Source organism: Anabrus simplex, chromosome 11 (genome assembly GCF_040414725.1).
Source record: "Anabrus simplex isolate iqAnaSimp1 chromosome 11, ASM4041472v1, whole genome shotgun sequence".
Classification (NCBI taxonomy): domain Eukaryota; kingdom Metazoa; phylum Arthropoda; class Insecta; order Orthoptera; family Tettigoniidae; genus Anabrus; species Anabrus simplex.
In genome coordinates, this window is record NC_090275.1 from 86,188,075 (window position 1) to 86,201,767 (window position 13,693).

General features: G+C 36.6%; 1 protein-coding gene across 2 annotated transcripts in view; it reads left to right on the top strand.

The window, feature by feature from the left end:
• LOC136883437 (fatty acid synthase) overlaps positions 1-13,693 on the top strand; it is an 844,467-nt gene that overhangs the window by 443,618 nt on the left and 387,156 nt on the right. For both annotated transcript variants that reach the window (XM_068229660.1, XM_068229661.1), the window contains one exon: positions 4,859-5,044. In XM_068229660.1, coding sequence (XP_068085761.1) covers positions 4,859-5,044 — 186 coding nt within the window. The remainder of the gene's footprint in view (positions 1-4,858; positions 5,045-13,693) is intronic.

Consider the following 13,693-nt stretch of genomic DNA (forward strand, 5'->3'; position numbering starts at 1 on the left):
CTACAAACCATTTTATGCAACAACTTCCTTAAATGGAGTAAAATGTAGTAACCCTCAAACTGTGTCAAGAGTCAGTTCATTTATATACTTCGGTAATTTTCTGAACACAACTTTATGCTGGGAAGAACATGTATCCAATATACAAGCTAAGATCACTGCTGTTATTGGAGTGTAGAAAAAATTACAGGACACAGGATTAACTATGCAGTAGCTTAGAAGTATTTATTTCTCGCTGATTCACTCTCATCTACTCTACATGAATCTAATTTGGGGTTCGTGCAATAGAGAAGAAATAAGTGATTGTGAAATACTTAAAAAATGGGCCATTAGGTTAATTTATAAACACAACTTTATGAAACGTTCCATTGAGATATACAGGGACACGAACATCTTACCTGTTAGGATGCATAAAACATACTCTCAAGCACTATGCATGTACAAATTAAAAAATGGTGTGATCTCCTTAAACACAGAAGTTAGGTACAGGAAAGACGTTCATAACTACCAAACTAGGTCAATAGTTCAATAGACCAGATATACACTGGTCATGTATCCTCTCCATGGTAAGCACAGCACATTCTGCCACAGTATTGTATAAGAAATTGCCAACGGAGTTAAGGATTATTAAAAAATGTTCACTATTTCAGTAGTTGGTTTTAGTTATTTTTTACAAAAATATACAGAAATGTATTCATTATTATTGTCACATTTAAATATAATTGCTAATTTTCTCCAGTGTACTACCAACATTGTTGTGGTCAATGTATATTATATTAAGAACTAGCAAGTGCCAGCGGCTTCGCCTGCATTTATTAATTCAGCTGCATTCGATTTTTAAAACTGTTTAATTAAATGCAAAAGAAAAACTATATAGTTTTAATATTGGTCATGTTCTTTTAATTTAATATTCCACCCCCTTTCAACCCCCGCCGGTAGGGGTGTCTTACCGTACAGTTTTCTATCCCGAACAGCAAGTCATATGAGTATCATGTTTGGTTGAGAGCTATGCTGGAACATGTACACGTACATCCATGATCTTGGTCATTTTGGACATTCCTTTCAGCCCTTCCCAATTGGGAATGAACTTTAGCTCAAACGGCATCCAGAATGTCGCGGTTCATCTCAGCTACCCCAAAGACTATGAACTCACCATTAATATCGGTCATTTTTTCAGATTTTTACATTTCACCCCTTCCTTTAGGAGTGCTAGGAGTTTCTTGCCCTACAGTAATTTTTCCTATTAAGTTATATGTGTATCTAGTTTGGTTGAGAGCTATGCTGAAACATACACTCACATTCACCCTTAATCTCTGTCATTTTCAACATTTTCTTTCTTCACTCCTTGTCACCCCTTAAGCCATGGGGACTGAACTTGGACTTTGAATTTTTATATACCGTTTATAGAAGAAGAAGAAGAAGAAGAAGAAGAAGAAGAAGAAGAAGAAGAAGAAGAAGAAGAAGAAGAAGAAGAAGAAGAAGAAGAAGAAGAAGAATATTTTTAAGAAACACATCATAATCTTTACATACTGTTCTTTAGGCAACCTGCTGATCAGACTTGTCAAGCGGTTTACTTGCCTTTCCCTATTTTTTTTTCACCCTTCTCACCCCCACTGTGCCGAACTACCCATCAGATTTCGTTCAAACCACTTCCTAAACACTCCCAGATGTAATACGAACAAATTGTGAAATTTTTAGTGTATTCGGTCCATTCGAGACATACATACAAACACACATTCGTTTATATATATATAGATATTAAACTTTTTTTTTACCATGAATTGTTAAGCCAGAATTGAAGACTTTGGTGGTAAATAATGACAACCCACATTTTTTAAGTTTTGAGATATAAAGGAATGAATTTTCACAAAATATTTAATGCTAAAATGTTTGATCTTTGAAACTCAATACAATGGTACATGTAATCCTTATTTATAACATTCTGGAGGAAAAAAAGCATATGGGACTAGTATTATAGGTAATTAGAGTATATTAAACATGAATGTGCTTAATGAATTTGAGGGTTATAATTGTTTACATGCAATATTGATGAAAGTAGTAAACTGGCAGTACAAGAAAACATCTCAGTCTCTGAAGTTCTGGCTGAAGTGCTTTGTTTACCCCCACCCCTTGCAAAGTGCAAAGTCTTTTTGTTCCACCATGATCTAGGTTCTACTTTTCAATTTTTTGCAGAGTGAAAAGTCTTTTGTGAATGAGTGATCCGATCGAGTTTATTCCATGAGCAAACTGTATAGGCCTAATACTCTATGAGTTTTAATGCTTTATTTTTTGCGGCGAACTTGACGGTATAATTGTGGTACCGTTAAAGTATTTTATCATGGGAAAGAAAGGTTATTACAAGAAGCTGGCTGTGATGGAAGTTGTCAAGGAGAAACGTGACATCCTTTTTGGCAACTTCAAAAATAACCTCTCAAATGATGACACACATCAATGTTAACGAGAGTATCGTCAACACATCAACACACAGAAGGAAATGCACCCTCCATTAGAAATCCCGTTGCTATATTATGTGGATTATCAGGCCAACGTACTGTTAGGAAATATTACATTTACTATAATATCTACGACTTTGGTAACAGTTCTGCAAATAATTGATTTTGATATCCCATGCATTGGTGCTACACCGTGCAGCTGGGCACCATTTACTAACCAATGTAAGCATATAAGAATTTGTTCTTTTTCGGAAAGGAATTTACTTCATTTTGTTTCATGTTTCAATAAATGACCGATCATTTCAAGAATATAGTCAGTCTGTGTTGGGGTAATACCAAATACAGTAGAGACAGTCTCTACTGTATCTTATTGGATTTTTCATCACTGTCCTCACTTGATGCTAACAAAAGCTCTCGTCATAACATGTTTATATCACTAAACCAAATTCTACACCGAGAAACTACCGGGCGAGTTGGCCGTGCGCGTAGAGGCGCGCGCCTGTGAGCTTGCATCCGGGAGATAGTAGGTTCGAATCCCACTATCGGCAGCCCTGAAGATGGTTTTCCGTGGTTTCCCATTTTCACACCAGGCAAATGCTGGGGCTGTACCTTAATTAAGGCCACGGCCGCGTCCTTCCAACTCCTAGGCCCTTCCTATCCCATCGTCGCCATAAGACCTATCTGTGTCGGTGCGACGTAAAGCCCCTAGCAAAAAAAACACCGAGAAACTAGTGTACATACTTGTTAATTGGTAGAACAAAATCTGAACTGAAAAGTGCAAAATGCAAAATGAAAAGTTGCAAATTTCGTTCGTGGAATAGGCCCCAGGTGCCAGAATTGTGTCCCGCAGGAGTTTTGTAACATGCCGGTAAATCTACCGACACAATGCTGATGGGGCTCGAACCCACCAACTTGAGCTCAGGAGGCCAGTGCTCTACCACCTAAGCTACCCAACTTGGTATATTAATGAGGTTACCATACATTTTTTTAAAATTTCATATGATGCAGTTACCCAATTGTTTTTAAGAAAATGGTAGGTAAAATAATTTTTTTTAGGTACATAAGTAACAGTACGTCAACAAAGTCGTTTAAAGGAAATTCAGTATAATGACAACAGTTAGTAGCATGTGATTTGATAATACTACTAATAATACTAATACTAATACTTTTGCAAGAGGTATTTTATATCCCAGCACGTAAATCGTTACAACCAACATTCAAAACAATGTGGTAAACACAGCTGCTAGCCATCTGGAAAACGTATCTGTTCATTATTTTCTGTTGAACTTCCATCATCTTCCAGGATTTCAGTGTAATCAGGGTCCATAAAACTATCATCTCTGTCAATAATATCCTTCTCTTCATTGTTTTGTTACCGGATGAGTTAGCCATGCAGTTAGGGTCACGCAGCTGTGAGCTTGTATCCGGGAGATAGTGGCTTCAAACCCCACTGTCTGCAGCCCTGAAGATGGTTTCCTGTGGTTTCCAATTTTCACACCAGGCAAATGCTGGGGCTGTACCTTAATTAAGGCTACAGCCGCTTCCTTCCCACTCCTAGGCCTTTCCTATCCCATCGTCGCCGTAAGACCTATCTGTGTCGGTGCGACGTAAAGCAAATAGCATTATTTTGTTTACCATAAATGAGATTTTCTTTAGAAGAAAGCACATCTTCAACAACACGATCTGCCATCTTGGAAATCTGGGTTGTAATCAAAGAGGATAGAATAGATTGTTTACTTCAGAGACGTGTGGCTTGTTATGAAAATAAAGTAGAATTTTGCCACCATCTCTTGTTAAATCGATTAACTTCTTGAGTAAAAAGACACTTCATGTTTGATATGAATGTTTACAATAAAGAATTGAAAAATCCATAATTTGAGGGTTATCACTTTTAACCCCCAAGGTCTTCAGTTGTAAAGGGCAGTCTCTCCCTTGAGCTAATAGCTCATTGTGACAAAACCCAGAATAAAAAATAAATTATAATAATAAATAAAACATGACATGTCATTGATATCTTAGCCCTAGTCATCATCATATTTCCATTTATATTGTTGTGAATGACAAATGTAACATATAAAAGTAAGATAGGAACACTTTACTGTAGATATGTAAAAGCAAAGCAAAGTCATCTCCATACAGCCCATGAAGGCCCTTGGGGGGGGGGGCTGGAAGGTAAAGGCTTCCGCTATCCGTAACCTCGGCACTTAATGGGGTAGAGTGGTTAGCTCTACGCCCGGCCACCTTTGCCCCCAGGAATTAACTTGCTACTCATTTTTGGTGTAGGCTGAGTTAACCTCAGGGCCATGTGCACCTCCGGAAGTGGAAATCTCTTTTCTTAAATTTTACGACTGCCTGACGGGAATTCAAAAAGGATGTCATTAATAAATATTTATCTTTAATCTCCACAGATACCCATGGTGAACTGTTATGGCAAGGAAACTGGATTGCCTTCATGGATAACCTGCTGCAGATGAATATTTTAGCCCTCGATTCTCGCAGCCTGTATGTGCCAACATACATCAAGGAAGTGTCCATAAATGTCTACGAACATCAAAAACATTTGACAAATTATACAGAAGATAGTGGTGATGCAGGTAGGCTATCAGTTTTGATATAATGTAGATCTAAATGCATGACTTATAGGGAGAGATAGTTGATATCAAAATAATATTAATAATAATTTATTTATTTATTTACACAGTTTGTGCCCACAGTGGAGCACCAAAATCAACCTTATAAAATAAAATCTTCAAAAAAATAAGTACATCAAAAAATAGGTTCATTTTTTTTAAAACTTGGTAATTTCTTCTTTTCCCAAAACTTCTTCATTCTAGACAATCGTGCAGCCCATTCTTCTGCTGATATAACATACTGCATATGTTTTGATGTTTTAAATGATAGTTTTGTATATTTGTCATTAAGAATCTTCTTCTCTTCTCTGTTTTCAATTTGCTCTGTAATAATTTTCATTTCGTCCAAATCCATTTGTATTTCTTTAAACCAAGTATTGTTTTGTTTTACTATTCCAAAATAAATCAAAAAGCTGTTTTAGCAGTCTAAAATTTGGCAAACAGTATATGTGTCCAACAAATGCAATTGTCTGTTTTCTCATCAGGTCAATAATTGATTTACTTTCCTTGTAAATAACTGAATTGGGTAAAAGTCTCCACTCGCCATCAACCTGATGTTTTTTTAAAATAATTTTATTAATAATTGTCCAGAGAATTCTTCTGTATACTTTCTGCAGTTTGTGTGTTGTTGCTTGGGTATTAAGTCTGAATGTTGTTTCACTTGCTTACGTTGCGTTAGGTTTGATGACGGAGTTATAATGGCAGATTTAGCATTAATTGAAAGAGACTGTTTTTTGTAACTCAGCCATGTAATTTGTTATGCTCGTCTCAATTTTAGAGTTCTATTATCTATGGATGCTTTTTCATTAGCATTCCAAGTGACAATTTCACCAAGATATTTAAATTTATATACAACTTTCATTTTCAGAGTGTTATTTAATATAATATGTGGAGTGTCAACTTTAAAGGATGGCTTCATTTCCGTTTTCATTTTCTCAATAGATATTTTCTCAAAAGATATTTTCAAACCAGACTTTTCTTCTAATCTTCCTACTTCCTCTACTTGAAATGTTGCTTCTCCTGTACTATTTGCTAATAGCACCAGATCATCAGCAAATGCAAGACAATTTAGTCGAATATTTTTTTCCATTTTTAACAGTCGGAGGGCATACCTTACTCCATTCACTCATAATGTTTTCCAGCACACAATTAAACATCAATGGGGATAATCCATCTCCCTGTCAAAGACCAGTATGAATTTCAACGTAACTTTAGACTTTGTGTTTCTCAGAGTGACCTCGATAAGGTTAACAAGTTTCCGATGTAGACCAAATTCAGTAAGGATATGTAGTAATGATTCATGATGGATAGTGTCATAAACCTTTTGAAAATCAACAAAAGTGATCACTAAATTTTTGCCCCTAATGTGTTGTTGTTTTATGATTCATTTGAGACTGATAATTTGGTATGAACAGCTTTGCCCTGGATGAAAACCACCCTGATATTCACCCAGTTCACTATCAAGCTGGTCATGGATTCTGGAATACAGGATCTTACAGAAAATTTTATAGGTGATATCTAGCAAAGAAATTCCCTGATATAGGGGCCGATGACCTTCGATGTTAGGCCCCTTAAAACAACAAGCATCATCATCATCATCATCATCATCAATTCCCTGATAGTTACTAGGATCTGATTTATCACCTTTTTTATGGATTGGGTGTACGATTGCAACATTCCAATCTTCAGGCCATTTTTCTGTATTCCAAATGTCAATGAGATGTTTATGTAGATTCTGAATAGTCGGTATATTCAGATTCTTCCAGAGTTCTGCTACTAGTTGATTTTCTCCTGCTGCTTTAAAATTTTTCAGTAAATCAGTAGCTGCACTTACTTCATTGTAAACCGGTGGTATGGCCTTCTCCAAAGGTGTTTTATTTCTGGGAAATAGATCAAATTTGAAATAATTTTCATGTTCATCACTATTAAGTAATGTTTTGAAGTATTCAGCCAAAATTATTGCATTGTCGTAATCATTATGGGCCACCTTTCTGTTCTTATCCCTCATCAGGAGAGTAGAGGAGTATAATTTTTTTGGTATTGTTTAAATGTCTTATAATAGTCTCTTGTTTTATTTCAATTGAAAGCTTCATCAATAGATTTTAATATTTCCTTCTGATAATTTCTTTTAACTCTCCTGATTTCTTTAGCCATTAATTGTCTAGCATTGATTAGTTCTTCTCTAGAGCTTTCTGTTTTTTGTTGTTGATCATTGAACCAGGCTTTATGCTGGTGTAGTATTGCTGTATCACACTCTTCATTCCACCAAGCATGGTTTTTCATTTTTTTAATGGGAGCAACTTCCTCTGCTATGGCTTTTAGTTTGTTAATAGTGGTTCCCAAGCTATCACTTACAAGTGTTTCGGATTTCTCAAAGTATGTTCGATTATTAATGATTGAACTAGGACCATAAAATCTTTTCCTATTAAGATTATGCAGTTTATTTTTCCTTTTAGGAGTTAATTTAAATTTAATCTTGGAGATCTAATGGTCTGAATCAACACACCATGCAGAACCTTAACATTATAAATTTCTTTTTGAAATTTACGAACCATGGCCACATGATGTATCTGGAATTCACCCAATTTAACATTTGGACTTTTCTAAGTCATTAATTTATGTGGATTTCTTTTAAAACTTGTTGTTTCTAAAATTAGTTCATGGTTAATACAAAATTCAATTAACCATTCGCTGTTCTTGTTCGTTAATTTATGTGCTGGCCATCGTCCCACCACAACACAAAATTTTCTCTTATGTCCAATCTTAGCATTAAAATCGTCAAGAAGAATTTTAATGTTAGTGTCAGGTATATTTGTTACTAATTGGTCAAGTTCATCCAAAAATGAATGTGTTCCCTCTTTGTCAGTTCTGTTCTTTTCATTTGTTGGAGCATGAACATTTATCATTGTATGTTTTCCACTTTAATCGTTAATAATGCTACTCTTGACGAATGTGAGGAAAAATCAGTAAGGAATCTAGAATTCTATTGTGTACCAAGAAACCAACTCCAAAGTGAGGAACATTCTTTATGACTTTCACCTGGAGGTCCTGATTCAATTGGGTTCTGATCAGTATTATGTAATTCTTGAAGAGCTGTGATCACATTTTTATGTTGATTCAAAATATCTATTAGATGTTTCAACTTACCAACCTTTACCAATGAATTGATATTTAATATTGCCAGATACAAAAACTTCCCTGGTTTATTGAACTTGTCTCTGGGCGCTCCGACTCGCCACAATCCTCTATCTGACACCCCACAGTATCCGAATTGTGTGTTCATTTGGAAGATTATATAGCTGTCCAAACCGTGGTCAGGGTTTGCAATTCTAGATATGATCTGGAAAGGTGATAAATGAAAATATGATGAAAAATGAGATTGTGAAATGTGTCTGCCTCAAGATGTTCTCTGGCTGTTATTTAACGGCATTGAGCCAACCTTGAGTTACAATTCTAAATTTTTTTACAGAGGTGAAGATGAGAGATGAAGGATTTTTTTAAATGAAATTGTGAAGAATGCTTTCTGCCTTATTTCATCGGAGTTGTTCAGGACTGGTAGTAGGCATTTCCTCAATACCCTGCAAATGTTATGGTGTTCCCGCAAATACTCGGGTAGCTGATTGCAGTGGTTTTCCACTGGGCAAAGGGGTCGCCACATCCCTACGCCAACATAATAATAATAATAATAATAATAATATGGACTAAGCAACAAAAGTCTAAATTCATTAATTCTGTTATCATAGTCGGTACGGTAGAACTGTATTAAGACATAAATTATTGGAAATTTAATTCTATATAACTTCCGTTATATAGTATTTATTGATATGACCACTAATAACTTACAGTAGATATTTGAGAAATAAATTTTAAGCCTTCCCCTAAAGTACCATTTCACTCAGTGTGAATAAAATTATTTATAGCGTAGATTGTAGTGCCTCATTCCCCATCTGTGCATACCGATTTTCATTAAATTCTCATCAGCCATTTTCTCGTGATGCCCGTACATAGCCTACAGACAGACAGAGATGTCAGAAAATTACACAGTGCATTTCCTTGCTACTCTGCACACGACTGATATAAACATACCATTTTTTTCAAATTCTGAGCAATGTACAGACAAAACTTTTGTTTTATATATGTAGATATAGGAAACCTACCAAAACACTTAATACTGTAAGAAAGGACTCTCACCATCCAGAGACCCATAAAAAAGCTACATTGTTATTAAACATGTTCTACAGAGCATATAGCATCCCCCTAGCACAGAAAGATATACAAGAATAAATTGAAATTATACAAAATTGCAATAAAAACTGGATATATAAGAAACTATATCAGCAGAATAATAAATAAAATAAAAAGTAAACCCAAAATTCAACTCACAAAAGAACAGAAGAACAATGTGAAGAATTTTACCACCTCCACATTGTAATAACAATAACATCTATCAGATAAGTAACATTTTTAAGAAACTTAACTTTAAAATACCATCATAGGTTATGATTTTCATTTCCGTGTTGACGTATAACTAATATAATAAAGTTTGAGGGATGTTCCATCATTCAACACATTGTAAAATATATTAAATTTATTAAGCAAAGACCGGTTTCAACTCCCTTGGAGCCATCATCAGTTCTTGTTGAATATCGAATCAAGGGGAATCTGATAACAGTAATTATAATTATAATTAATAATTATTATAATTATTATTATATTATTATTATTATTTTATTTTATTTTATTTTTTTGCGAGGGAGTGTGGAAAATCTTTCATAAGACGCTTGTGAGGGTCCGCACTCAACAAGTGTGTGGAGATTCTTACCCACTAAAAACCACACTCCCTTTTTCCACGACGTTTATCTCTGCCCCGGAAACTGCTCTCGCATTACTTCAGGACGGATGTCGTGCTTAATGCATCTTGTGCTTCATCTTCCTTCTTCTGCTTTACTGTCTGTCGTAATCGTCCAGGTCCTTCTTCTTCTGACGCAGAATATTTTCTACGTAGCCTGCAACCTGGTCCCAAGATTCTTGACTTCGTAGCATTACTGACACGATCCCTTCTGGCGTCAATTCTCCCTGCATAACTTCTAAGCATCTTCTTTGTGGCAGCCAATGAACACACACAAAGAAAGTATGTAATATGTCATCGATATCACCGCAGTATATGAACACCGGACTAGTTGCTAGCCCTAGCCTATGAAGAAATTTTCGGAAATATCCATGACCTGTCAAGAACTGTGTGAGATAGTAGTTTACTTCACCATAATTTCGGCCAACCCATACGCCCAGAGAAGGTATCAGTCTTTTCGTCCATTTCCCTCTAGAATCATCTTCCCATCTTGTTTGCCATCGTTGCATTCTGCGACTAAGAGCCAAAGCCTTTGCCCTTTTCCTTCCTAGCTCTTCTTGTATGAGCCAAATTTCTTGTCTTTCGAAGGCCAACAAGTCAGTCTACTGCTGCTACTACTAGAATTGCAGGTTCTGATACTGTGCGATATGCGCAAGCAATTCGTAAAGCTGCTCTCCGTTGTACAGCCGCAAATTATCCGATATTTCACAATTTTTAACGATTCAGCCCAAATTTCCGAACCGTATAGCAGTATCAATTGAACAGTCGACATGAGAAGCCACCTTTTACTAGATTTCGGCCCCCTGATATTTCCCATGAGTCTACTCATGCAGTCATGGTTTTCACTGCCTTATCTGTTACCCGTTGGATGTGGTCCCAATATGTAAGCTTAGTATCAAGTGTTACACCAAGATATTTTGTGCTCCTAGTTGTTTCGATGGCTATCTGCCTGATCTGCATCGCTACAACAGTATTAATCCTTTTCCTCGTCAGGAGGACAATTTCCGTTTTATGATCTGCGAGTTCTAACTTGTGATTTATCATCCATTCTTTGACACGTCGCATCACCTGATTCAATTTAAATTGAGCCAGCTCTAGGTTATGGGTTACTATCGCAGCAGCCACATCATCAGCATAACCCACAAGTTTTACATCTTCTGGCATCTCCAGCTGTAACAAACCATCACACATGATATTCCAAAGGTGTGGTCCGAGAATTGAGCCTTATGCTGCACCAGCTGTGAGCCGTTTTCTTCTCTGACCATCTTCCGTGTCGTATAACAATCTACGGTCTTTCAAATAGTCTCGCAGTATATACATGAGATATTCTGGTAGCTTGAATAATAATAATAATAATAATAATAATAATAATAATAATAATAATAATAGTAATAATAATAATAATAATAATAATAATAATAATAATACAGTGTGGGTTGACCACACAATTAGAGTTGTGTAGCTGTGAGCTTGTATTCGGAACATTTTCGATGCGAATCCTGCCATCAGCAGCCCTGAAGATGGTTTTCCATGGTTTCCCATTTTCACACCTGGCAAATGCTGGGGTTGTACAGGGTGCAGCAGAAATAGGTGATGAATTTCAAACGGAAATAACTCAGCTACGCAACTAGCCATTCACAAATTTATTGCATGGTTTAAAAGAGTAGTGGTTGCCATTCCTGTCACATATACATTAGGTTTTGAACATAATGTCATCCAAATGCCAACCGTCCTTTTTGATGCACCTCTGAAGCCTCTCCCTGAAATTCTGCATAATTCGTTTGAGTATATGTTCATGGATGGCAGCTTTCAGGTCATGTAGTTTTCGCATTTTACATCAGAAGATGCTATCCTTCAGTTATCCCCATAAAAAGAAATCACAAGGGAACGGCTGGCCACAGAACATCACCCCATAAGGAGATCAGACATCCTTGAAACATTTCCTTGAGGAGGCCCATCGATGCCCTGGCTGTTTGTGCAGTGGCACTATTTTGATGGAACCACACAGCAGGGTTTCCTCAGTGGTTGAGTGTTGGCTACAGGAAGTTTGCGCAACAACTGTATGTAACAATCAGATGTTACTGTCACAGTTCTGTCCTCCTCTTCGAAAAAGTAAGGGTCTATAATTCCAAAGTCAGCGACAGCGCACCAAACAGTAAGCTGTTCACTGTGGAGAGGTTGCTCATGCAACTGTCAAAGATTGGTTGTGGAGCAGTATGGAAAATTTTGTTTATTAACGTAGCCTGACAAATGAAAGTACGCTTCATCACTTCCCAGGACACTGGTGTCAGCAGCCACAGATTCCAGTATAGTCTTACAACACACTCTGTGGTTGGTCCAATCATGTTCACTGAGTTTCTGTGTGGATGGAACTTCATCTCTGCGTGTAAAATCTTCCTTACAATGCGATCCGAGATTCCCTTAGCACTTGCATGCCTACGGACCGAACGTTGAGGAGATTGCATAACGGCGTGTGTCACTGCACGGACAGTCTTCGGTACCACAAGAAATAAATTTCACAGTAAGTCCGCATTGTTGGCCTCAGTAAGAAATAGTCTAATTGATTGAGTGATTTCACCTTTACAATACAGTACAATATTCTCTTTTTATTTTATTTTAAGAAAAGGGACATGTTTCATCTCTTCTATTGTGAGTCATCTTCAGCCTAAGCTATTATGCTAAAACACATGATAATCTTAATACTAAAAACAATGACATGTATAAAAATATGAAGAGTCAAGGGGACTCAATCTGTCACATTTAAACATGGATTTTTAAATACACAGTTTGTGAAAGTCTTAAAACCAATTATTTGGATAATAAAAGTCCTATCGAGATTTAATGTACCAAATGAATTGAAAAGATGGTCATAGCATGCTAAAATCAGAGTTTAAACTTGAAAAACGTCGATATGGTCTCATGTTGGAAAACTTGAGTATGTGAATATCTGATCAAACAGGGCTTGTTTGTAGGTGGAATAACTCAGTTGAATTGTATTATATGGCTAGACAATTCTTGCTTGCATACATACTTATATTACATTATTATTAAAGACTGTTATGCCTTTCAGCATTCAGTCTGCAAGCCTCTGAGAATTTACTATAACGTCGCCAGAATTCTCTATTTGCAACTAGTGCTGTGGCCTCATTTAGTTCTATACCTCTTATCTTTAAATCGTTAAAAACTGAGTCTAACCATCATCGTCTTGGTCTCCCTCTACTTCTCTTACCCTCCATAACAGAGTCCATTATTCTCCTAGGTAACCTATCCTCCTCCATTCACCTCACATGACCCCACCACCGAAGCTGGTTTATGTGTACAGCTTCATCCATCGAGTTCATTCCTAACTTAGCCTTTATCTCCTCATTCTGGGTACCCTCCTGCCATTGTTCCCACCTGTTTGTACCAGCAATCATTTTCGCTACATTCATGTCTGTTACTTCTAACTTATGAATAAGGTATCCGGAGTCCACCCAGCTTTCGCTCCCGTAAAGCAAGGTTTGTCTGAAAACAGACCGATGTAAAGATAGTTTCGTCTGGGAGCTGACTTCCTTCTTACAGAATACTGCTGACCGCAACGGCGAGCTCACTGCATTAGCTTTACTACACCTTGATTCAATCTCACTTACTATATTACCATCCTGGGAAAACACACAACCTAAATACTTGAAATTATCAACCTGTTCTAGCTTTGTATCACCAATCTGACATTCAATTCTGTTGAATTTCTTACCTACTGACATTGATTTAGTCTTCATCCATAT